The sequence below is a fragment of the Pseudorca crassidens genome, chromosome 9 (assembly GCF_039906515.1).
Source record: "Pseudorca crassidens isolate mPseCra1 chromosome 9, mPseCra1.hap1, whole genome shotgun sequence".
NCBI classification, from domain to species: domain Eukaryota; kingdom Metazoa; phylum Chordata; class Mammalia; order Artiodactyla; family Delphinidae; genus Pseudorca; species Pseudorca crassidens.
This window is the reverse complement of record NC_090304.1, coordinates 100,101,723-100,126,942: the sequence shown is the minus strand read 5'-3', so window position 1 is coordinate 100,126,942 and position 25,220 is coordinate 100,101,723. Positions and strand designations below refer to the sequence as shown.

Genomic DNA, 25,220 nt, shown 5'->3' with positions numbered 1-25,220 from the left:
GCTGGAGAAACCAAAGGAACATTCAATGGTTCTATGTCCAGCAGAAAGTGGAAGGAGCAGAAAAAGCCCTGGTTACCCCCATGTTCACAGCTGGGATTCTCCAGACAACTAAACATGAGCCATCTTTGCCTATTCTGTGAAATGACTGAGCTAGACCCTATGTTGTGAGGAAACTGCTTCTGCTCTCCTAAAACAAAATGTCCATGCAACCCCACTTCCTCAGGAAGATCTTCTACAGAGAGGATGTCCTTCACAACAAATGCTGGCCAATCACCAGGACTACCAAATGTTAACGGCTACTGGTGTCCCCTCTGTGGAAGCACTGGCCACATTTTCAAATTTTACATTTATGTGTATGACTTGCATGGACTGCCTAATAGACACTCAATTAAAATCTGTTGTTGAACAAATGAGTGGATGAATAATCAATACACTAGACTAAACCCTTCAAGGGCACAGGCCAGTCAGAGCTCAGTGGCGGGCACAGAGCAGCCAAGCTGTCAGATTTTGCAGAATTTGGACCCGCCTCGCTGTGACGGCCTGAAGGTTTCATGTGTCCCTCCAAATGGGAAGGGAATGGAGGGGAAGTAAAATCCAATCAAAGCTTTTCACAGGGTGAGGCATGCTGAGACAGCCACTTCTCATATTTGGTCTTCACTTACCATTTCCTGTGGATTTTAATGACCCACATCGTCAGCACACAAACATCAGCCTTGGTATGATGCCAGATGTACACGTGTTTGTACAATACAGAAAAAGGCCTAAATTAAAGGTGACAGGACACAACCTTTTAGAGTCAGGTTTCCATCATTACTCAGTTGTATGGATGTGGGCGCGTTTCAATTCCCTTAAATCCAAGTGGACATACTCATTACATCCACCCCCTAGGATGCGGAACAAATGAAGTGGTGGAGCGTTGTGCCAGAAGCATGTTACTGGAAGGCTCGGTGTGTGCCAGGCGCTGTGGTAAGTGCTGGGGCAAATACAAAAGAATAATTATACTCTGGGCCGGCTTCCGGAGCCCGGGGCCTTGTAAATCACGGAGAAAAGGATCAAATGCTCCCCACATTGAGAGATTATCACACTGCTATCGCCAGCACTGCGTTCATTTGTGTCCAAGTGGGCACCATTCTCTGCCGCTCTGACCAGAATCTCCCAACAGCAGGTGTCAGCATCCCCTCTCTCCTCTGCACCTCCCCCCAGGCTCCCCCTTCAAGGCTCCATACTCTATAGTCCCCCAGTTAATGGCATTCCCAACCTGCCTTCAGGGCTCTCATTACACGACATAAAGAAGGGCCATTTGTATTGGCAGCCCTTTGGCTCTTGGCTTCCACTGGAGCAAAGAGGAAGAAAGAAGCAAAACACCAGGAGAACAACTGCCCTGGCACCTGACAGCTGCAGAGAGAGGCCCAGCTTAGTACCATGTCTCCCTAGGTCTTGGGAGAGGTCAGAGAAACAGGTGCATCTGCATTCCAGAACTGAATGAAGTCCTACTGTCAGTGGGAGGGGAGTCAGCCCCCAGCTCCACGCCCAACATATCTCTCTCCAGCGCAGCGTGGAAGGCATTCCTTTTACAACTCCTGATTTCCCAATTTTAGAAAACACACTAATTCCCTTTCAGTGATGTGCTCAAGTAACTTGTTTTTAAATAAGTGGGGATCAACGCTGCATTGTTCATTTGTTTACTGTCTTTAACCCCTCTCTAGGATGTAAGCTCTCTAGGGCAGAAACTATTTCGTTCACTATTGGTTCTGGTGTCTAGAACAGCACCTGGCATGTAATCTGTGTTCAGTAAATATTGGTTGGATTAAGTAGGAGGGAAAAAGGGTAGAAGGAAGGGTGCATCTATCACAAAATCCTTCTCTCCTGCAAGAGGAACAACTGTTGTCCTGACCTGGAATCGGAAGACTAGGGAAAATGTACTGTGTTACCACGGCAACCACAGCTCCAAAAATAAAAATAGCCTTCAAAGCTGCCACAGGTCTTTGGTGGGAAAAGGCTAACCACGATTGGTAGACTGTACCTGGGCCCCGGGTTGACTACAAACCGAAATATTGCCCCCAATGTGCTCTTGCTCTCTGGAGCCTCGTTTTGGGAGAGGTCAACCACTCTTCACCTGCTGATGCCAAAGCTGTCTCCCCAGATAGAGAACACCCTTAGAAGAGCGGCCATGTCTGGTGTCTGGGCACTTGCAGTCTGAGGGAAGACACAGTACAAGGGAAAAACCATGAACGAAACCAAAAGACTTAAAACAGACAAACAATACATAGTAATCCAGATTTACATAAATGGCCCACGAGGGCATAATTATTCAACTTCAAGCAGACTTCCTGCTTTGTAAAATGATTTCCAATAGAATTCTGTGAAAATCAAATTTCCTTAGAGTCCTTCATCCATTTGATTATTTATTCACTCCCTAAGTATATGTTTACTACATTCCACGCAAAGAGCTTAGCAAGCACTGAATAAAACAAACGCTGAACACAATTAACTCTGCCCTCACAGCTTCTGATCCAGTGAGAGCTACAATGTGATCAAGTAGTCACAACTTAAGAACACAGATGTAATAAATACGTGAGTCAGGAAATACTTGCTAGAGGGACAATAACTAGGGTGAGATCCAAAGGAGAAGAAGGGCAGGGGGGCCAAGGGGGTCAGTGTTACAAGAGAGGAATTCCACACAAGGGAACAATGTCTGTGAAGACCTAGAAATAAAAGGAAGCATCCAAGGGCTTCCCTGGGGGCGCAGTGGTTGAGAGTCCGCCTGCCGATGCAGGGGACGCGGGTTCGTGCCCCGGTCCGGGAAGATCCCACGTGCCGCGGAGCGGCTGGGCCCGTGAGCCATGGACGCTGAGCCTGCGCGTCCGGAGCCTGTGCTCCGCAACGGGAGAGGCCATGACAGTGAGAGGCCCGTGTACCGCAAAAAAAAAAAAAAAAAAAAAAAGGAAGCATCCATCCAAGGCACTGAACGGTAACTCTGGCTGCAGGGTGAGCGGCATCAGGGAGCCCAGTTAGGAGGACGCTTGAATAACATATGTGAGAGATGGTGGTGGCCCAGGGAGCCGAGATGGTGGTGGAGATGAGAAGACAGACTTCCTCCAAAGGAAGGAAACTGTGCAAAACTGAAGGATACAAACCCTCACCTCAAGGAACAGAGTGAGAGGAACTGGTTTGGAGGGAAAGGTGAAGAGTTCAGTTATGGACTGTTCTGAAGAACATTCCAATGGAAATGCCCATCAGCCAGTTGGAGAGATGAGCTGAAGGCTCAGGAAAGAGATGAGGTCTGAGATGTAAGTGTGAGAATCATCACCATGCAGGAATAATTAAATTCAAGAGAGTGAATAAAACAGTCCAAGGACAGTATGTAGATTTAGGAGAAGGAAAGGGGGTGGGGTGAGGGAGAGGGAGGGGAGACAGAGAAGAAGAAATAAGCCTGGATTCAGAACCTTAAGCAGACCAACACTGAAGAGACAGACAGCCAAGAGCAGCCCACAAATTAGAAACTCATTTTCACCACGTTATCAATATATCAGAAAAGTGACATCTCATCAAAGAAACAACAAACCACTGTTCAGCTTATACTAACCAGACTAGCAGACTCAGAAGCCTCATAGACCACCAAAGAAACCTCAGTTTTATAAACTAATGATAACGTGAGCATAATTCTTCAGACACATCTACTAAATTCTGTCTTACAAGATGAAGAAGAAACGTATACTCTCCATTTTACCAAGGAGAAAGACACTGAGGCCCAGAGAGACTAAGTAACCTGCCCAGGACCACACAGCAAAAAATAAATAAATAAATAACAGAACCGGAGTCTCTACCTCCGATGCTGCCTCAGACAGCCCCCTGGAGTGGTACAAAGGCAGTCATCCTAGGACAACCATCACCCTGCCCCTAACAATGGATGAGGCCTGTCTGAGCTTCCTGGGTTTGCTGATGAAGATATGGCTCCATCCTGGGCCAAGACAGGCTCCTAGGGACATGGGGTGGGCAGAATACGATAGTTAGGTTGCAGGAGATCAGTATTCTAGAGCCATCTCTGCCACTGACCAGCTTTGTCCACTGACCTTGGACTTCTCAGTTTGCTCAAAGGTGAAATGACCACACAAATCTCATCTACCATGAAGACTAGATTCTCTGAGCGAGACGCAGACCAGACTGTAGGTACTAAGGGGTGACAGCTGAGTGCGAGAAAAGTAAGGCTATTCGGGGGTGAAATCTAGGTCCCAGGACCCTCCTCCCATCTCCCTCCCAGCAGATCTTTTCCTCAGACCTTTTTTTTTTTTTTTATGTTTTAGTCCAAATTCCATATTCTACTGAAATTATCTTTTGCACACTAGTCTCCCCCACAGGGTGTGAGCTCCTCAAGGAAGGGCCACTTGTATCCATCTTTGTGCCCCAAGCACCTAGGACAGCACCTGATTCTCTGTAAGTGCCCCAAAAATGTTTGTTGAACTTGAGAATTACTTCTCCTGAGTTATCTACATTTTCAGCCTAATCTCTCTGGCTGCTAAACAAAAGGTGTGTCAACTAATAGAGGCATTTTGGGAAGGAGTCCAAGCATGGAGAAGGCACTTCAGAGGAATTGTCCACTGTCCCTAAGAACTTTCTGAACAGGCGGGCCACTTCCTACTCTGCTCACCTCTGAGACTGGCTCTGTCTTCTAACGTGCGTGGTTGCCAATTTCTCCACTGTGTCTGCAGGGCTCCACAGCCTCCACCGGAGAATCAGTGAGCACCAAGTAACTGGTAGCCCAAATCAAGGCTTATCTTACAATCTGGGAGCAACAGCCCAAATTACTAACAATAAGTCTCTGAAGGAATATTCTCAAAGGATAATGACCTGATAGTCTCTCATCTTCACTGAGGACAAAACAAGAGAGAATGAGTTTGAATTATACCATGGGGGATTTCAGTTAGATCTTCAGCAGAATTTTCTCAATAGCAGGTCTCAAAAACATATTAAGAAGTAACCAAGAGAGGAGAGGTGATGCGATCTCTTTCCTGGGGCCTTTTTTTTTTTTTTTAATGAGATCTTCACATGTCGAGAAGATGTGTTTCATCATAGACAGAGAAAACACATGGTATCACCCAAGCTAAGGGCAAACTGTTCTCTGGAGAAGCTCCACCCTGTTCAGAGTAACCTTTATTACTGCCATTCCATCCAATCCCAAGAATACAGAAAGGTCAGGAAGAGCTTCCCAGTGTAATGACCCAGCTGGGAAACAAATGCTTGCCGGGTCAAGGCAGGCTGCTTTGAGGGGTCAGACTGGCACTCACGCCAAGCTTGGGTTACAGAGAACAGGAGAACGAGGCTAAGAGGCGTCTTCTTTGATGAGAGGGCTCGTATCCCCCCCTTTGGAGAAATGTCTCATTCTGATGGTTCCTCCAGAAACAGTGCTTCAGAAATCCTTTTATTTTCCTTATTTCACAGACTGACCTGTCCTTAACCTTTCGATTTATGTTCTCCCTTACTTTATACAGGTCCAAGGTGCAGAAGAGCAGATGAAAAAGGAAAGTCTCAATTAGAGAGAAACTCTGGGGAATTCCCTGGCAGTCCAGTGGTTAGGACTCCACGCTTCCACGGCAGGGGCCAAGGGTTTGATCCCTGGTCAGGGAACTAAGGTCTCACAAGCCACATGGCATGGCCAAAAAAAACCTCTGAATGAGAAAAAATACCGGGGGATAATACACCAAGCATGCTCCTAATGTTTGGGTTAGCATAGTAAAATGATGAGCTCTCTTCCTTTTCCCTACTGTCCAAAAGTTTTACAGTAACTAGTTATTTGATCACACATACAATATTCGTTGACTTTTATCATATAAAAATTTCTTTTAAGACAAGCTGGGGGGACTTCCCTGGTGGCGCAGGGGTTAAGAATCCACCTGCCAAGGCAGGGGCCACAGATTCAATCCCTGGTCCAGGAAGATCCCACGTGCTGCAGAGCAACTAAGCCCTTGAGCCACAACTACTGAGCCCGCATGCTGCAACTACTGAAGCCCGAGCACCTAGAAGCCCGTGCTCCACAACAAGAGAAGCCACTGCAATGAGAAGCCCGCACAACGCAACGAAGAGTAGCCTCTGCTCGCGGCAACTAGAGAAAGCTTGCACGCAGCAACGAAGACCCAACACAGCCAATAAATAAATACATACATAAATAAAAACAGTAAACTAAGTAAAAAAAAAAAAAGACAACAAGCTGGAAAACCCTTGGAGAGACTCAAAAAAGTATTGCTACGTATATCCCCATATCCCCTCCCTCTTGCGTCTCCCTCCCACCCTCCTCATCCCACCCTTCTAGGTGGTCTCAAAGCACCGAGCTGATCTCCCTGTGCTACGCAGCTGCTTCAAAAAAAAAAAAAAAAAACTGTATTGCTAAACTAACCATCCATCATCTTTCTGTATTTTCCTAATTGCTGGAGCAAATAATACGTGGGTTACCACACTCACCCCTGCCCAAAAGGGGCCCCAAGGCAAATTCTTTTTGCATAGTTGCAAAAGAAAGTGGAAAAACCAAGTGGGTTGTGGATTATTTTTTTCAGTCCCCTCACTCAGCCCCCACATTTCCTGACTAAACTCTGGAACCAGAAGCAGCAAGACCGAAAAACCTCTGTGGTCAGACCATGGAGGAAGGAGGCACCAGGCTGGAAGAAGCTCCAGAGACATGACAGATAGAAATTAGCCCAGACTTTAGGTCAGAGGCCTGAGTTCCAGAGTGTAACCCAGATCTGCCACTGAGACGTGCCTAACCACCCGTTTTCTTTATCTTATCCACAAAATCAGGGTGGAACAACCAGAGCCAGTTAGAATACGTACAAAGGATGCAGAAGAAAGGGCTTCCCAGCATCTGACCCAAAAGATGTATCAGGGCCTCAAATGAAAAAGCCGTGGGTGTCCTCCTCTGTCTCCTCTTTACCACTGGTCTTAGCTAAGGAACAACCACCTCTTCCTAGTGATGATTTTGATGAGATGACCCAGACACATGGTCTGAAAGCAGGGAAGAACATTTGACACCAGGGCTATCTTCAGGAGGTGGCACCTGGCTGCCCGCAGTGGCATGGAGGCTGGCAGGTGCAGGCCGTGGCCTGACATCTCTGTGCCCCAGCTTGAAGCATGTCCATCCTGCCTTCCTTCCACATTTGATTTTCTGTTATGCATCCCTGAAGGAAGCTTCACCATCTCCTCCTAGAGAAGGAAGGTTCCTTAGGCTCCAGAGTCACAGGACAAGAGCTCAGAGACCTCCCCCCGCCCCGAAAGGTGTTGAAAAGCATCTCCCTTCACACTAGGTACAACTGCCCCTTAGCGAGTCACTGCACTGATATGGGCAATGGAGGAAAGAATCCCAAGAGAGCAAAGCCTGCAGACTTTGTAAAGCTCTTGTACACACAGCAACCAGGCCAGCACTCCTAGGCTCTCAGGCCAGCTTGGCTCTGTATCTGAACGCCTGCTTCAGCGCCCAGCGGCTCACCCACTGGGGTCAAGGAGGAAATTCCCCACCGGCAGCTCAGCCATTCAAGCGCCCTAAGGAAAACTCCGGAGTTCCCCTAGAAGCACTTATCAGTGGCCAGCATAGCAACTGGCCTATAGACGGTAGCTGGGAGAAACTAACAGAGCGGGGCAGGGTTATCACCTGTTAACCTGCCCCATGAAAATCCCAGCCTCTCCCCTGACACGGAACTGGCACTTCCTGAGTGCATAACCACCACGGAAACTCTCAAAATACCAACTGCCATGGAGGAAACTGGCCAGTGTGAATCAGCCCACGGGGCTTAGATCTACCTTCTCAGTTTCCACAGACTGTTTGAATGTGGAAACCACATCTACAGCCCAAGGTCGGCTGCTTCTCACAGAGCAGTTCACCTACGCCATGTAGCACCACCCTCACACATCCCCGTGCTGACCTCTGACCTCTGACCTCTACAGACATCCTCAGTGGCCTTCCCATCCTCCCAACCTCCTTCAGAACCTCCCCTTCCACGTGGATGTGATCTCAAACACGCAAGGGCCAACTATTCCCAGGCCCCGGGGAGATGGTTCAGTGTAACTGTAAACAGCCCGGGCTCTGGAATCAAAAGAATGTGATTCAGATCTCACCCTTGCTTCTGTGCGACCAGGAGCAAATGAATCTCTGAACTTCAGGTTCCTCCGCTGTAAAACCCACCCGGGGGTTTGTTGTGAGGATTAAATGTGTATTTAAGGCGCTTAGCAGAAAGTAAGACGCAGTCCCCGCCCTCAAGGAAATAAGGGTCCGGGAGAGAGGTTTTTCCTAGTTTAACCTTATCCAGCACCAATAGTTTATTTAATCTGCTGACAAATCACAGGTCTCCTGTTTGATGCTTTGTGTGAAGAAAGACATGAATTACCTCCCTCCCACACTCTCTGTGCTTCTCCTAGATGTCAGGGTCCACACGGAGCTGATGGGTGTAGCCCACATCAGCCTCCTCCCTGGAAACTGAGCTGAAACCGAAAGCAAGACTCCCTCCGAAGGTCAGAGTGAGGGGATGAAGACTTACGATAAATATACCAATGAGGAATAATCGTTACGTGCAAACCCACGTGCCAGCTAGACTGGCACCAGATAGATAACCAGGCTCACCAGGCTGGCAGAATCAGTGAGAGCTGCCACCTGAGGTCAGGTGTGCAGCAGAACAGAAGTCATGACAGGGGTAGATGTGTCACACAGAAGAGGGGACAGAACTGCCATGGGAAAGTGGTGCAAGAGGTAATAATAAGGAGGGCGTCCTGGGGAGACAGAGCAGAGAAGCACTTCTGTGGCCCCCATAAGGACAGCCTGCCGTCGGGCAGCCACACCTACACCCTTGCCCCTTGTCAGCTCTCCTTTCCCCCTCCAGAGAATGATGTCAGGATGCCATCACAGAGACACAAAAGTTGTGTCTCTGTCCAATTCTGACCTCTTGCCATAATCCAGCAGGTGAGAGAGGGACTCTAATCCTCAATTTGGGTTTTGAACAATCACCACAACCAGTTATGGCCAAGGGATTTGGGCAGACACGCAGGTACTAGTTCTAAAAGCCTGCCCCATCAACTTCAGACTACGTTATCCGTGGAGCTCAGAGGGCAACGCGGCCAGCAAAAAACAGTGCCACCTTATGTTAAACAGTGGCTAAGATGACAATTCCCAGCTGTAACAGTAAGTGCTGGAAGAACAGTGCAAGGCTCAGGCCTCTACCTCACACCTGGTTCACACAGAACAGCAAGAATTCGTTGCCTCCAATACCATTCTGAGCATATCTCTCCTGGGTTCCGGAACCTACAATGGCTCCCCGTTGAGTTGAATCCTCTTTGCAGACAAAGCACACTGTCCATAGGATCTCAATACATCTTTGTTGACGGCCTGACTAATTGAAATGCAAACCCTTCAGCATAAATCATAGTCTGTCGGCCCATCACCACACCACCCTCATTTTTCCACATCCCTCATCAAGACCACACTTGGTCATCCATCCCCATCTTCAAGCCAACACACCCAAACTGCCTTCACCAAGAGGCTTCTGGTTCCCCTTCAAAACTCAGCTCTCCACAGAAAGTAGATTCGTGATTGCCTAGGGCTGGGGGCAAGGAGTAGAGGGGGACTGAGGGTAATATATAAAGGGTATGGGTTTCTTTTCAAGGTCATGAAAATGCTGTAAAATGGACTGTGGTGATAGTTACACATATTTGTGAATATACTAAAAACCACTGAATTATGTACTTTAAAACTGACTGAAGTGCATGGCATGTAAATTATATCTCAATAAAGCTGTCACATGTCAAAAAAACTCAGTTCTGGACTCATGTCCTCCAGGAAGTTTTCCCTGATTCATGAATAAGGATAATTTCACTCCAAAGAGGAAAGAAAAAGGAATCATTCACTCAATCGTTATTAATTTACCCATCAATAAACATCTATTGATCATGACGAAAGGCCAAGTACAGTGCTAGACAGTGAAGATCCAAGGATGAAACAGAGAAAATCGGACTCAGAATACTGGCCTCCAAGGTCTCTGCTAACTTCACCATTTTCTCTACTTCTTTCTTCCCAGGATTAAGGAAAAGAAAGGGGTCTCCTGATTCTCTTTATATTTTCATCTTTGTGCAGTTAAAATCCACTAGCTGAGGCCCTCTTGACACCGTGCCTTCTACCACATCAGACAGAATTGCACCGCAGGCCTCAAAGGGGCTTTTCTCTGTTGCAGAGAGGCAGACTTGGGGTGGGGACAGTGAAGAGGAAGGACGCTGCGTGGCCTGGTGTGCTCATTCCCCTAAACCAAGCCTGAGCTGGGTCACTTTCCAGTCACCATATCCAAGTCATGTAACGTGTCAGGAGTCCCAGGTGCTGCTCCAGGACACGTGAGTGTGTAACCTATACTCTCAAGCACACATCCACTCCACGTGAGCCACTCACAGAATGATGCCAATAATCCTTCCCCCTTGCACAGCAAGAGGACGTTTACAAAACAGTTCCGCGTCTATCACTTGAGACCTCCCATTCATCCACAGATGGAGCAGACGAAACAGAGGGGAAGGGAGGTGCCCAAGGTTCCACAGCGAAGAAATGACAGACTTAAAATTTAGACCCACGTCTCCTGACTTGAGTTCCAATTCTCTTCGTGCCCTATTGCCTCTAAATGTCAATTCCTCCTCAGGGGATCATCTTGGCCATTTACAAGCACCCCTTCACTTGACCGCTTCTTTTCTTTCCAAGAAGCCTTCTACTTCCAAGGCCTAAAAGAGATGGGTTTTTGTTTTGGCCACAATCGAGACAGAGTCCAACAGAAGGCAGTTTAACAGTGGTTAAGAGTAGAGATCTGAGTCAGACAAACTTGGGTTTGAATCCAGAGGTTGTCTTTTTATACATACATGCATATATTCTTCTAATCCAGCAAGCCGCCATTGAAAACAACTACCATTTGGGGGTGTGCTGCGCCATGCGGCCTGTGGGATCTTAGTTCCCCGACAAGGGATCGAACCTGGGCCTTGGCAGTGAGAGTGCGGAGTCCTAACCACTGGACCGCCAGGGAATTCCCCAACTGCCAGTTTTTAAACTACTCCTAGAAGGTGAAAACCCTTCCTGATTTAAAAGTATGTTTCCTGCTCCAACAAAAATGAAGATTCCACTAAACCTTTTTTTTGGCCACACGGCTTGCAGAGATCTTAGTTCCCGGACCAGGAATCGAACCCGTGCCCTTGGCAGTGAAAGCGCAGAGTCCTAATCACTGGACGGCCAGGGAAGTCCCTCCACTGCACCTTTAGACAAACTCTCTAAACCAAGATAGACTTCCCTAAATCTAACCAAACCCTCCCCTATCCCTTCCCCGGCTACCAGCGTAAGAATCTTCCCCATATTCTGTCCTCAGTGTACATGGCAGAATCTCAGGATCAAAATAGGGCCTCTTTTAGGGTTTCTCACATTTGAAGGGAAAGCTGACAAACCCGGATGAACTATTTTAGTTCAAGATTAGCTCCCACCAAGCTTGCCCCATTTCCCTCTACTCTCTGGAAAAGGTGACAGGATGAAGTAAGAGTACAGAAAGAATTGCTATCCTCAGGTCCCCAAAAAGCCCCAGAACAAAGCTTTACATCTGCGCCTGCAGGGATAACCACATCCAGTCATTACCACCAAATAAGAGAAAGGAAGCCTGGCAGGCGTAAAACGCTCACCATCTGCGTAACCCAGCCCAATTCCTCAGCGTCCCCTCAACGACACATCTCACCCTGTTCTTATGCCTTCATCTCTACTGTTCCCCTTTCCTGATCTCATGCCCCTGACATTATATTCTTCCTGTTTTCTACTACCTATGTGCACGTGTTGTGGTTTGAGCCTCTTCCTTCCAGAAGTCTTCTTCCTCTCTTTGCCTTACAGTCAGTACCACATGGCACACAGAGTATGTGTCTTCCAAAGATTCCATCTCCTCAATACCAGGGAAACTCACATGCCGTGATTTCTTATCCAAGTCTCCTCCCATCCTCCTTCTCAACTTCCACATCCCCACACTCTACCCAGCTCTACCCACCCTCCCTCCCTGCCTCCTGGCCATAGCACCGTTAGCTGGTACCAGACTGAACTCACAAGAACATCCAATAAATACTTGTTGAACTGAAATGAATGGAATTGAACAGACTAGGAAGAGGAGTCCCGGGGAAGGTGGCCAATCACTTGCCTGTCCCACGCAAAGGCACAGACCACTGTTTGGAGACAGGGCCCTAGAGCCTGAAGGTAAATGCGGAGGGTCCAAGACATCAGTGCACCACTGAGGACTGCCCACCTCCTCCACCAGGCAATGGGCTTGGCTCAAACACAACCCCTGGCCAAGGCTGTGTGGAGCTGCCCTATGGTCTTCTACACCAGTCCTCTGCGCAGGGAAAGCAAACTCCCCGACTACTCAGATGCCACGCTTGTCCAGACAAAAAGTAGCTGGCACAAACCATCATGGTGCGGACCAGGCCTAGATGTCTAAGAAATGTGACTCACTCAGTGCGAATACTCCGCCACCTCCTCTACACATGGGGGCCAGGAAAGGCAACCTGGGGTGGCCAACAATGAAATAATAAAAATTGAAATGGAGCTTAGAAACTGAAGTCTGAGTGGAGGAGCCACTTAACCTCTCTCGCCTTCTACGATCCCTGTCTGTACAATGGGACTGACAGGGAGTAGCGACCTCAAAGAGGTTTCGTGGGGACTAACTGTGGAGATGGACTGTGATGTGCCCATCATACTGACCGAGAATGATAAAGGCTCGGTAAACATCAGCTGCTACGGCTGTTACTATTCATGTTGCTGTGAGGATCCAATGGGATGGAACGCAGCATGAAGCCCCGAGTACCCGTGTAATGGAAAGTCACCGGCCCCCCGGCCTGGACTGGGGAGATGGGTGGCACGTGGGGAAGCCGTCCGCCCTGGCGAAGGGCTCCTGCAATCCTCGGCGAGGTTCCCCGGGGTGCCCTGGGCACCCCCCACCCCACCTCCCCGACGGCTGTGGGGAGGCCTGGGAGGAAAAGGGAAGACGGCTGGGGCGGGACAGGCACGTACCTGCTTTCGCTGCACTCCTTCCGCTCACTCACCCGCAGCCACTTGCGGAGGAGGAAGCGTTTGCGGCGCGGGGAAGCGCTGGGCGTGGAGCAGTTGGACCACGGGGTGTCCTCGTCGCTGGAGGGCGTGATCTCGATGGACGGCAGCTGCAGAAACTCCTTGCCCGGGGCCAAGACGCCGGGCAGGTCCCGGCTCAGCCCGGCCTCCAGGCTCGGCTCCTGCACATTCTTGGTGCGGCGCATCTTGAAGCGCCGGCGGCGGAGCGTGGGGGTCGACGAGCTGGACCAGACCCGGCTGCCCTCGGGCGCGCCCGGCGGCTCGGGCACCTGCAGGGCGGGCGGCTGCAGGCTCTCCATCATGTTGGCCGCCGGCATGGGGCCCGCCGCCTCCGCCCGGCGCCTCGCCGCCCGCCGGGCCCGCTCCCCGCCCCTCGCCCGCGGCGCCCGGCCTCTCACGTTAGGAAATGCTCGCCGCTCGAGCCGCGAGCAGAGCAAGTTCGTCTCCCGGAGCGCCGCGCGGGAAGTGGGGAGCGCTGGGGCTCGCGGCGCGACCTCCCCGGAGTCTAAGTCGGCCGCCCGGCCGCCCTCCGGGGCTCCCCTCGGGCGCCCGCTGCTTTTCCTTCGGCGGCGCTCCCTCGCCGGCTGGCGGCGGCCGTGCCCGAGCGGGACTCGGCGGCCCGGGCCCCAAGGGGCGGCTCGGCAAACTCTCAGCGGTTTGCGTTCGGCGGACTAGGCTGGGGAGCCGGTCTTGGCGCTGCAGGAAGGCAGAGAGCGAGAGGAGGAGGCAGAGGGAGAGAGAGAGAGAGAGGAAGCAGACGCTGGATGAAAACAAAAGAGGAGGAACAGGGGGCGAGGAGCGAGGGTCACGTCTGTCCAGAAAGGGCGTGCACAGGCGGCGACGGCTGGCGTAACTGTACCCGGGATCCCTGGGGAGGGACGCTACCTCCGAGCCAAGGCTGCTCCAATCAGCCGAATGAAATAGGATCACAGCCCAAACTTTCTCAAAGCGACGGCTGGCCAGGCAGCTCTCATTAATCTAACTCCCTGCTTTTTCTTTGAGGGGGAGCAGGGGAGGGGAGGAACCGAGGAATTCAGTCAGGATACCGGGTTGAGGGAAGACTAGGGACTCTTCGGCTGGATCTCCTCTCCTGAGAAAGGTGCTTTCTCTGAATAACTTGGGGTGCAGGGGGGTGCAGTTCTGGAGACCGCTTCCAAAATGACAGGCTGAGAAGAGAGGACAGCTCTGTGGAATAAGCCGAGGACAGCAGACATGACATATGGAGGAAGGACAGACAGTAGGACCTGAGAGACACAGGACACACAGGACCGACCAGTCAGGAAAAGGGAGTGATCTCCGTGCATCTGGGTGACCCCGTCAATACCAGAGCCCCATCCCAAGCACAGAATGAAATTAGAGGAAGGTGAGCACCCAGAAGGTGAAGCATACAGCAAAGTGAGTCTCAGGGAGCTAAGGGAACTCCCTTTACGTTCCTGGGGGCTGGATCAAGTCTGCTTCAACCTGCAGGGGGCATGGACTGCGTCACAAAACGTCTGTATGTCCCCAGGTCATGGACCCTCGAAAGTGTGGGTCAGTCCTGTCGTGTCCCAAGCTATGCTGAACCCCTCACTCCCTAGACCCAGGTACCACCCTAAGAGATTGGCCCTAGAACTGATCCACCTCACCGAGGAGCCCTGTTCAGGACTGAGTCTAAAGCAGCCCAGCTCCTAGATCATAGACTGTTACCGCCCATCTTTCCTCCCAGCCCACAGCGCATGTGCCTCTCCAGTAAGTCCTGCACGTGAGAGCCAAAGTAGAGATGATGGCTTTCAAAGAGACCAGCAGGAGTACAAATAGTGCAGCATTAAGTCCACAGTGCAATTCACCCAATCCTCTCTGCCCCTCTCCGTGAGTCCAGTAGGGAAACAATGCCCAGCTTCTGTGCCAGCATGAAGGTCATGAGAACATTTCACAAGTGTCCCAAAGCTGAGGAAAAAAAAAATCACATTCCTAAAGACCACCAGAACTCACTGTAAGAAAATATGTCCCTGCAGTTCAAGTGTGACAGCTGGCCATGGGTCCACCATAACCTGCAATGACACATGAGGGGAGCTCCAGGCATTGTGACCCTGCACAACCTCCATGAGGCCAGGAATCTGAGAGAAGTATGTTTTTGCTCCAGGAGAGAGAGAGACTGAAGCCGAAATGCCAGAGCCAGGCCCACCTGTAAATGACTCCCTGGAACAGCGGGCCTGTCTTATTTCTGACCCTTCTCCACATCCGGCCACTGGCTCTCTCAAGGGTGGCTTGGTATCACTCTATTTTAACTCCTGGATGTGTCCCGGAAAGGATCAACTCCTTCCCATCAGGTGTCAGGCCTGGCAAGCGGCAGGACACTGCTTCCGGCTCCGGAATGCCCAGGAAGCCAAGCTGTCCCTCCACTTCAGGGTCCGGAGCGAAGCCACAGAGCTGCTCACTGCCTTGGATTTCCTCCAAAGATGAGCGGGTTGCCGGGGATCTGGTAACTTTTCAGTTCAAGGAACCTGCTTGTTAAGGGGGCAGTTGAACTAAGAGAGCGGCGTCTCGGGTGTTTAAGGGGCAAAAGGAAGGTGGGTGGGCTCACTACCGTTCACTGGGAAGCCAAAAAACAAAACAAGATGAATAAAACAGGAGGGTGCACACACAGGGGCCAGAGGCTTCCATGGGTATTTTGGGGAGAGGGAGATTTAGCAAGGGGATTGGCCCCCTTAAGGGGACCGTGTGCCCTCTGAATTTAAATGTACACCCCTTGAAAGGAAGAAAAACAAGCAGCTTCCTCCTCCCACACACTTCAGCCCCTTTTCCACCCACAAGAGATGCTGGACCTAAAATCTAAAACCCTGTGAGGTTTAATTTAAGCCTTGTGCCCAGCAGTAGTTGAGTGATCATTTACATTTCTCCTGGCCTGAGGGAAAACCTCCTCCACACTAAGTCTGCAACGGTTTCACTTGGGAAGCAGATACCCAGAGTACCTGAAGCCCCCAGCCACTGTCCTAGCTCACCTCCACCTGCAAGTCTCGGCTTAAAGAAAAGAAGGTACTTGTCACCCAATAAAACCCTACTCAAAACACATCCACCAGAAACTAACACAACATTGCAAATCAACTCTACTTCAATAAAGAAAAAATTAAAAAAAAAAAAAACACATCCCCATCCCACCACCCTCAGCTGTTTCCTTTCCACTGTGGCACTGTCAAGGAAGATGATAAATGGGACACTAGTTTGCAAATGAAATGCCCTCCAGCTGCAAGTCATCATTGCTGTGAAAACTACACACATTAAAGGAAGGACCAAGTTTGCCCTCCCTTTGATTCTGTCCAGTGTCCTGTGTGTTTTGTTTGTAAAGCAACCTTTACACTGTCACGAAGGCTTTCATCTGTAATACTTTATCTTCCCAGTGACCCTAGCAGTGAGGACAGATGTTATTACCCTCATTTTACAATTTACTGAAGTGACGCACAGGAAGATATCCAAGGTCAGAGATAAAAACACAATAACTGATCCATGACAAAGCCAGAACTTGGGTCAACTGAAGCCACTTAGAGGCCACCCAAATCTCATCAAATGCATCAGCTCTGGAAAGCAGGTCCCTTGGAGCACCAGCATTTTACCAGCCCTGATTTTAGTTGGGTATGTCACGAAACGACGTGTAGCTACTCAGTTCCATCCGTATTTTACAAGTGTGGAAAGGGAAGTGCAAAGTTCTGCAAAACAATTTCTCACAGGAGCTGGTGTCAGGGGGTCAGGACTAAAGAGCTTCAGAATCTGAGCCACTGCATTCCTCCCAAGTCCCCCCACCCTTCCACTTGTCTCCCATATTTCACTCTCAGCCGACTGGGTGGTTCTCCAGGAAACTGCCCTCACCTGTGGCCCCTCCAGACAGGTGTTGCCAGACCAGCCAGGCCTGCCTGCCCCCAGCTCACACAGCCAGGCCTCTGACTTTAATGAAAGGAGCTCATGTTACCAAGCAACTGTTGTTTATTCTCAACTGTTCAGGCTCCCTTTTCCTGCAGACACAAGACATCCAACACCTGTCTACTACTTCTGGAGCCCTGCAAACTCCAAAGTCCATTATTCAGCAGAAACTTCCAGGAGGGAACTTAAGTGAAAAATAGCAGGTGAGAAGCTAGATTTCTCCTGGGTGCCCACCCAGGCGAGTGGGAGGCAGAAGGGGCAGGTCCCCACCCACACCCACCCACATCCCTCCAGCCCCAGGGATGCCAAGGGCAGGCAGCTCCCAATAGCACGGACAGGTGTGTCCCCTCCAACGCGGCTGCCACAGGACAGTCAGTCCCCCCCTCAAGGTGAGGACACAGACTCTCTCTCCCTCAGGACATCAAAATAGCCAGACCCATGGGCTGGCTCACGGACCAGAGAAAGAAGTGGGCAGTGGGCATTCACGAAGAGGAACTTGTTGCTATCAGAGAACTGGAAATCCTGATAGAAATGTGGACGAGGCCACAAGAGCAGCGTAATGAACTGTCTTCAAATACAAAACGAAGCACGGCCGGATGATATACTGAAACGCTTCTTCCGTTGCCAACCAAGAGGAAATGAGTTTGTGTAGTACTCTGTGTGGGAGATTCAGGTTAGATGATAAACATTTCCCGAGAGAAAGGCCAGTTAAGGGCTGGAATGGATGACCAAAGATGGTTTAGAGGGCGGCTTTCTCTGCACATCTTTAAAGGTAACTGGAGCACAGTTAGAGGTAGAAGCAGGAAAGAATGATCTCGTAAAGGCCCAACCATCGTGGGTCTGTGGGCCCCAGATTCTCTCTCTTTTAAATAAAAGCAATTCACGTATGCCTAAAACAAAGTCCATTTGAACTGATGCATTTCTGGCCCAGGGCGTTTTGATTACTGGATACTAAATACCTCCCTGAAACCCACGGACAGCTTTAATATCTTGCACTGTGAAACAGAAATACGAGGGTGGTGAAGGACAAGGGGCTGGGAGTGGGGACTGCGGGGACAGGTGAAATTGGAGAGAGCAAGCTTCAAGCCCTCCCCTGGTAGCCTGAGTCTGTTCCCTCCTCTAATCCCTACCTCATCACCCTGTGCAGCAGCTCGTCACTGAAGCCATCAGTGCGGTTTCTGCACTCAGTTTGTGTGATTAGAGAGTGCTGGAGGATGCTGGCTAAGCACAATCTAAATAAAACCACAGTGGACCAGCCTCCACGTCCAGCTTCTCCTTCTGAGAAAAAGGAAGAAAGAGCTGCAAGACTTTTCCCGGGTCTCAGTTCCCAAGGATGGTACGCTGGCGAGGTCTCTCAGCCTTGGGAAACGCGCAAGGTTGGCAGCACGCTTCCGCCAGCCTTCGGTGGCCGATGCCAGGGTGAGCAAAGACGTCAGCCCAGGAGGACTGTCACCAGATAAGCCTGCCTGGTTTAACTGCTCATCGAAAGGCTTAGGAGTCAATCCAGACTATTCTGCACAACACTTGGCTGACCCTGATTTTGCAGACAGACATCATCACTTGTCCTCTAAATCTTCCAGAGGACATCAGGGCTGGACAAGACTTCCTGCGGCCACCCCACCCGTCTCCTTGTCGTCCATCCCGGAGGAGGCAGGTGGCCTGCTCTGGGTTGCCTGCTGCTTTCCTCTGAAGGGTCCAAATACTATGGGCACCGTAAACTAGTGACTGCGTGCACAGGCCCACAGGCCTGTTCTCTGAGCTTCTGACCCTTTCCACCACTTACCAGCTGTTGGATTTGGTGATGAGTTATTTAATTTCTTTGTGTCTCTGTCTCCACACCTAAAAAAAATCAGGATAATTAATAGTGTCTGTGGGACTTCCCTGGTGGTCCAGTGGTTAAGACTCTGCACTCCCAATGCAGGGGGCCCAGGTTCGATCCCTGGTCAGGGAACTAGATCCCGCATGCCACAACTAAGACCCGGCACAGCCAAATAAATAAATATTTTTTAAAAATAGTGTCTCCCTCCTGCAGCTGTTGTGAGAGCATCTGAACAGCGTAGGGCATTTAGAATAGTGCTTGGCACCTAGGAAGTGCTCTATAAATGTTGGCCTTTTTGTACCTAATTAAGTCTCCATCATAAGACCTGTGTTAGGAAACACGACCACTCGCGTTGATTTTCCATTCAGTTTAATTCTAAGAGTACACGTTAAGCTACAGCAGCGTGTGAGCTCCTTACTAAGCGCTGGGGAGACAGCAAGACAAGCATGACACGGGATGTGCGTTGGAGCATACAGCCTAGCAGGGCAGAATTAATTAAGTGCAAAGCATAAGCGCTAACAGTTGTGAGTGGAAAATGGATAAATTTTAACCAGAGGGAAAGAGGTGGTCTGGGAAGGCTCTATGGAGGAATTAGTATTTAAGTGAAGACTTAACGTATGAATTTCAGTAGAAAAGAGGAATGGAGCATTCTGGAATAAAGGAAACATTTGAGTAAAGGCAGTGAAGAGAAAAAAACCCATGGAGAGTTTTTGAAAATAGGAAGAAAGAAGTCAGGGCTTATGGAAGGACACAGAGGAGATGAGGATGGACAAACAAGAGGGTCATATTGGTGAGTACTTAAAGTTTAGTTTATTCTTTAAACAAAGGGATGCTATTCAAGTTTTTTTTCTTGGGGGGGGCAGGCAGTAACATTATCAACCTGTATTTGAGGAACAGCAGTTCTGGTGACAGTGTGAAATATATACTGGAGAAGCAAAAGATGGAACACACAGAGGCCAATCCAGAGACTGTCATTCAATCCGTCCATATTTTTGGAGTATCAACTATGCACGGCAAACAATGCAGGTAAATGATGGAGAAAATGTGAAATAGGGCGGGAGAAAAATGTGGGATGAGAGGAGGTGGGCAAGGGAAAGAAAAGTCCTATGAAGATTTATTCAGAGTCACAGATTAGAAGAAAACCAAGAATGTGGGATGATTCGGAAGTCAAGGGAAGGAAGGAGCCAGTGTTTGTTGAATGACTACCGCAAGCCAGACACCGGGCAAAGTGCTTCACACACAAAATCCCATTCAAGCCTCCCAACCACCCTGAGAAACAGATATCAAAAGTCCCATGTTAGGGGCTTCCCTGGTGGCGCAGTGGTTGGGAGTCTGCCTGCCGATGCAGGGGACACGGGTTCGTGCCCCGGTCCGGGAGGATCCCACATGCCGCGGAGCGGCTGGGCCCGTGAGCCGTGGCCGCTAAGCCTGCGCGTCTGGAGCCTGTGCTCCGCAACGGGAGAGGCCTCAACAGTGAGAGGGCTGCGTACCGCAGAAAAAAAAAAAAAAAAAAAGTCCCATGTTAGGATGAGGAGAGATTTTAAAAGGTGCCTGACTTGCCCAAGTTCACACAGCAAGTGGAAGAGGAGCACAAATGTAAACCAGGGTCTCCCTGCTTTAAAGTTCATGCTTTTCCAATTACACCACATTTCAGAAAGATAAGTGATGCCCAATGCTATAATGAAGTCAGGCAGGAGGAAGACTGAGATAATCCCATTAGATTTTGTAATTGGGTCGTTGGTGACCTCTGAGGGAACAGCGGGGGTGAGGGCAGGAGACGGAATGCGATTGCCATAGGTGGAAGAGCACGGAGCGAAGCAATACATGGAGGCTGCAAGAGACCGTGCTTTCCAGAAACCAGGCAGTGGAAGGAATGCCTTTCATTTCTATTCGTTCTTAAATAGTTATTGAGCATCTTCTATGTGATAAACACTCTTCGAGGATCTGGAGTTAGACTGGGAAAAGGTGTGTGTGTGTGTGTGGTGTGTGTGTGTGTGATTGTTGGCAGATGTTATGTTTCAGAGGAACAAAATGTGACTGTACGATTATGCCATTTAAAATGGAGTTCTGCCTATATCTGCTAAGAAAATTGAAGCTTGGGGGTGTACCTGGTAATCTAGCAAATCAATCAAAAAGTATTTAATATGCCCAGACTCTAAGCATACCATAATACTGGGTACCGTAAAAGGTTTCTGAAAAGTTTCTGCAAAACTATTTATTTATTCCTCAAAATAATTTTTGAATGTTTATCAGAGATGACCCTGGCCTCAATTGCTTCAAATCTTGAGGCAGGGGGGAGAGCAGAAAACCAATCCAAGAACTACAGTTTGGTAAGAAAATCCACTTCAATAGAAGCATGTACCAAATGCAGTGTGAGCCCACAGGAGAGAGAGCTTGATCCAGAAAGAACTTCATGGAGGAGACAGTACCTACCCAAGGTGGAAGGTTAGCAGAGGAGTTTTCCAGCTAGACCAAGGGGGGCATGCTTCCAGGCAGAAGGACCACTTGTGCAAAGGCACTGAGGTGTAAAAGAGAGCAGGGTATATTCCTGGAATCACAAAAAGAACAGCCTGGATCATAATGTTCCATTAGGTGAGGGATGAAAGCAAGAGATTACATCTACTATAAATCTTCCTTCATTCACCCATTTAAACACAAATGGATTGAGCACGCTATGTTCTACGTGCTAGAAAACAAGGTGGGGGTGTGTCTGTGCACATAACCAAGTCTGTGCCCTGGAGGAGTTTACATCCTGGTGATCACAAAATTCCAGAATGATGGAACAGAGATTTCAAAGATCTGACCCAACCATCACTTTATCTCCACTGTTCCTTCTGTTTCAGAGATTAGAGAAGGAGGCACAGGGAGGTTACAGACATTCACTAAAGTCGCGTATCAAACAGCCGAGGATTCACAGATGATAAAGTGCTTTGCAAGCAAAGACCAAGACAAAGACCTGGAGGCTTAACTCACTCAAAGAGAAGGGCCCCAAAGCTCTAGGAAATGATTCCTTTCGAGCACTGAAGCAACCACCTAAGGCTTTTATTTCTGACAGAAACGCGGGCTATTTCACCTCCCTTAAATCAGAAAAGTAGCCTCCTTTTACAAAGACGCAAACCCGGATCCAGAGCAGTAGAGATGTTGGAACAGTGCTTCCAGGGTTGACCAGAAGCGTGGTAACTTCTTGCCCTGGGGTATGACGCTGAAACTGTAAAAGCTGCCCAGTTTGTTCTGATGGATACAATGGCATGTTTGACGAGCATGACAGGGACGCTAGCCTTTACATACCACTTCAAACCAAAAATTCGAGTTATTTTGTTGTGACACAGGAAGGGGCTAAAGAAGGCTGGGCTCAGGAGAGGTATTTTAGCCGCAGCCCCTGTAATCCACATCTGGACAACGATTCCCACTGCAACCTGAGTTATTTATCCTTCTGCAAGGAACACATCTGGAGGGAGTAAGTGTAGATAATTCATCCCTATAAAATTCTGCATTTAGTGTGAGCTGTTGCCTTGAAATGAAAGTCACACTGTCAGATGTTCCCACTTTTCAGGAATAAATAGTCCACCACCCTCTACCCTGGCTGTACTCTGCCCGCAACTGCCCCCTAGTAGCAACGCCAGTGCTTGCATTCCCCCACCCCTCCTCTAGAAGCTGAGACCCTGGACCAATGCCCACAAAATTCACAATTCAGTGACTGCTTGGAATTTTAAACACTCTGAAATTGGGATTTGGGGATTGGTTATGCTGGGTGATCTCTGAAGTCTCGATTGTAGCTCTCACAGTCTATGAACTGGAAAGGTCTACTTTGCTTTAAGCAATCCTGGTGTATGAAAACACAGATTTTAAAAATGTATGCACTGGGGGTGGGCTTCCCTGGTGGCGCAGTGGTTAAGAATCCCCCTGCCAATGCAGGGGACACGGGTTCGAGCCCTGGTCCAGGAAGATCCCACATGCCGCAGAGCAACTAAGCCCGTGCACCACAACTACTGAGCCTGTGCTCTAGAGCCCGTGAGCCACAACTACTGAGCCCAAGTGCCACAACTACTGAAGCCCATGTGCCTAGAGTCCGAGCTCCGCAACAAGAGAAGCCACCACAATGAGAAGCCCGTGCACCGCAACGAAGAGTAGCCCCCGCTCGCCACAACTAGAGAAAGACCGTGTGCAGCAACGAAGACCCAACACAGCCAAAAATAAATAAAATAAAATAAATTAATTTTTAAAAAAATAATAAAACAATTAAAAGGTATGCACTGGGGGGACTTCCCTGGTGGTGCAGTGGTTAAGACTCCATGCTCCCAATGCAGGGGGCCCGGGTTCGATACCTGGTCAGGGCACTAGATCCTACATGCATGCTGCAACTAAGAGTTCACATTGCCACAACTAAGGAGCCTGCCTGCCACAACTAAGACCTGGCATAGCCAAATAAAAATAAATAAATAAATACTTTTAAAAAATGTATGCATTGTAATGATCATCTTATAATACAAAGCATTTGTTTTACAAAAAGGATTCATTAAGATAGATTGTTTCTTTAGGTGTAGGAACATTTTTATTCAATTAATCAACTTGAATACAGCACACTCTACGAGGAGACAACCATTGAACACCAGATGTCCACATGAACCTGAAACGTCACTGAATGCTGAGTGATCTTGTTTCTTCATAGTTCCAGGAAAAGAAAGAGCTCCGTTTCCCATACCCTCAACCACTCCCTTGATGTAAGTTAGTACTTTGGGAAGACATATTGACTCTGTCTGACAGTTGGAAAGTTTTATGAGCAATAGAACTTCCTTAGGCAATAGAATTATAGGCCTGGAAGACACATCAGATACTTAGTCCAATTTCATTAGCTATCTGGTCCATTCTTCCTCTGCCCTGTCCCACCCAAGGTCACAAATGAGAAACTGAGGCACTGGTAAGCTCAATCTTGGACCAAGGTCATAAGGGTGAAATGGAAATTTCTTTCTGTTAAGTCAAATATCTTTTGGTCAAATTCCACCTTAATTCCTTCCAGTGTTGTTTTGGAGGTAGTATTTTGACCTCAAAGAATAATTAAAAAACAAATGGTACTCAGGAATCCAGATACTCATTCTGCTTTTGTCCACACACATTCTGTGTGCATCTAATCCCCTCATAAACCCACAGAGAACAAGAAGTTAATGAAACACAAACACCTCCCTAGAACTGATCCCAACACGTGAACGTTCAGATTTGCACAAAAGACATCACAGTGTTTATTGCTTTTGCAAAGGCCTTTTGGCTTTAAACAAATAGAACTCCTTGATGTGGGAAATTCCCCTCGTGCATTTCAAATATTGCTCAATTGATACACAATTTTGCAACAATACTACTCCTTAATGAACATATGTCTGTGAATGATCAACTTACATGCTCATATCCTTTCATTTCAAAGCAAATATATGATAACGATGGCTTGAACCAAATGAAAAATCTGTGTTAGCCAAGCATAGATTAGAAATGTTCCAATGGCCTAAAAATTTGCATATTCATCTAAAATTTCTCGAGCCAGGCACTGTATTTTCTCATTGAAGCCTCACGAAAATCCTGAGGTCGTGCCAATTTTCCCATTTTAGAGATGAAGAAAACCAAGCCCAGAAAGATCAGCTTTAGGTGCTAAGATGCGATTCAAACCCAAGTAGTCTGAACCCCAAACCGGTGTTTTGTGCACTCCTCCATGTTACTCTATTTTAACCTCCTGTAAAAAATATATTGTCAGTCACTATTCAACTGGGTCTCCTGCCATTTTTTGTGAAGACTTTGATTTGCAATTTGGTAAATAAACTGATACTTGCGACTGTGATTCTACAAACTGAGACATGTTTTCCCGTCTAATGCGGTCAGTTCCTATTTGTTCCCTATCTAAAACACACCACAAAGTTAATACCAATTTCCTTGGGTCTTCCTATTGAATTCTAAATACTCTGAAAAGAAACTCTATCCCAAACATTTAGTAGAATTCACTTGGTAGAAGTGCTTGCAAGAAACACTTTATTTATTTTTGGCTGCGTTGGGTCTTCGTTGCTATGCGCAGGCTTTCTCTAGTTGTTGCGAGCGGGGGCTACTCTTGTTGCGGTGCACGGGCTTCTCATTGCGGTGGCCTCTCTCGTTGTGGAGCACGGGCTCTAGGCGTGCGGGTTTCAGTAGTTGTGGCTCGCGGGCTCTAGAGCGCAGGCTCAGTAGTTGTGGCACACGGGCTTAATTGCTCCGCCGCATGTGGGATCTTCCCGGACCAGGGCTCGAACAGTGTCCCCTGCATTGGGAGGTGGACTCCCAACCACTGCGCCGCCAGGGAAGTCCAAGAAGTACTTTGTATTGGCACGTTCTGGTCACGTAAGCAGTTTCTCATTTGCAACTAAAGAAGTCAGTGAAGCCCTAATTCCTAATTTGTAC

The 25,220-nt window shown here is 48.7% G+C and overlaps 1 protein-coding gene and 1 non-coding gene across 3 annotated transcripts in view; one reads left to right on the top strand and one right to left on the bottom strand.

Moving 5' to 3' along the window:
• GRAMD1B (GRAM domain containing 1B) overlaps positions 1-13,425 on the bottom strand; it is a 179,495-nt gene extending 166,070 nt beyond the window's left edge. For both annotated transcript variants that reach the window (XM_067751371.1, XM_067751372.1), the window contains exon 1: positions 13,037-13,425. In XM_067751371.1, coding sequence (XP_067607472.1) covers positions 13,037-13,410 — 374 coding nt within the window. In that variant the 5' untranslated portion in view covers positions 13,411-13,425. The remainder of the gene's footprint in view (positions 1-13,036) is intronic.
• Positions 13,426-18,865: 5,440 nt separating this feature from the next.
• On the top strand, positions 18,866-18,938 carry TRNAG-CCC (transfer RNA glycine (anticodon CCC)). Its single transcript has one exon. It is a non-coding gene; the product is annotated as a tRNA-Gly (tRNA).
• The last annotated feature ends 6,282 nt before the right edge of the window (positions 18,939-25,220 follow it).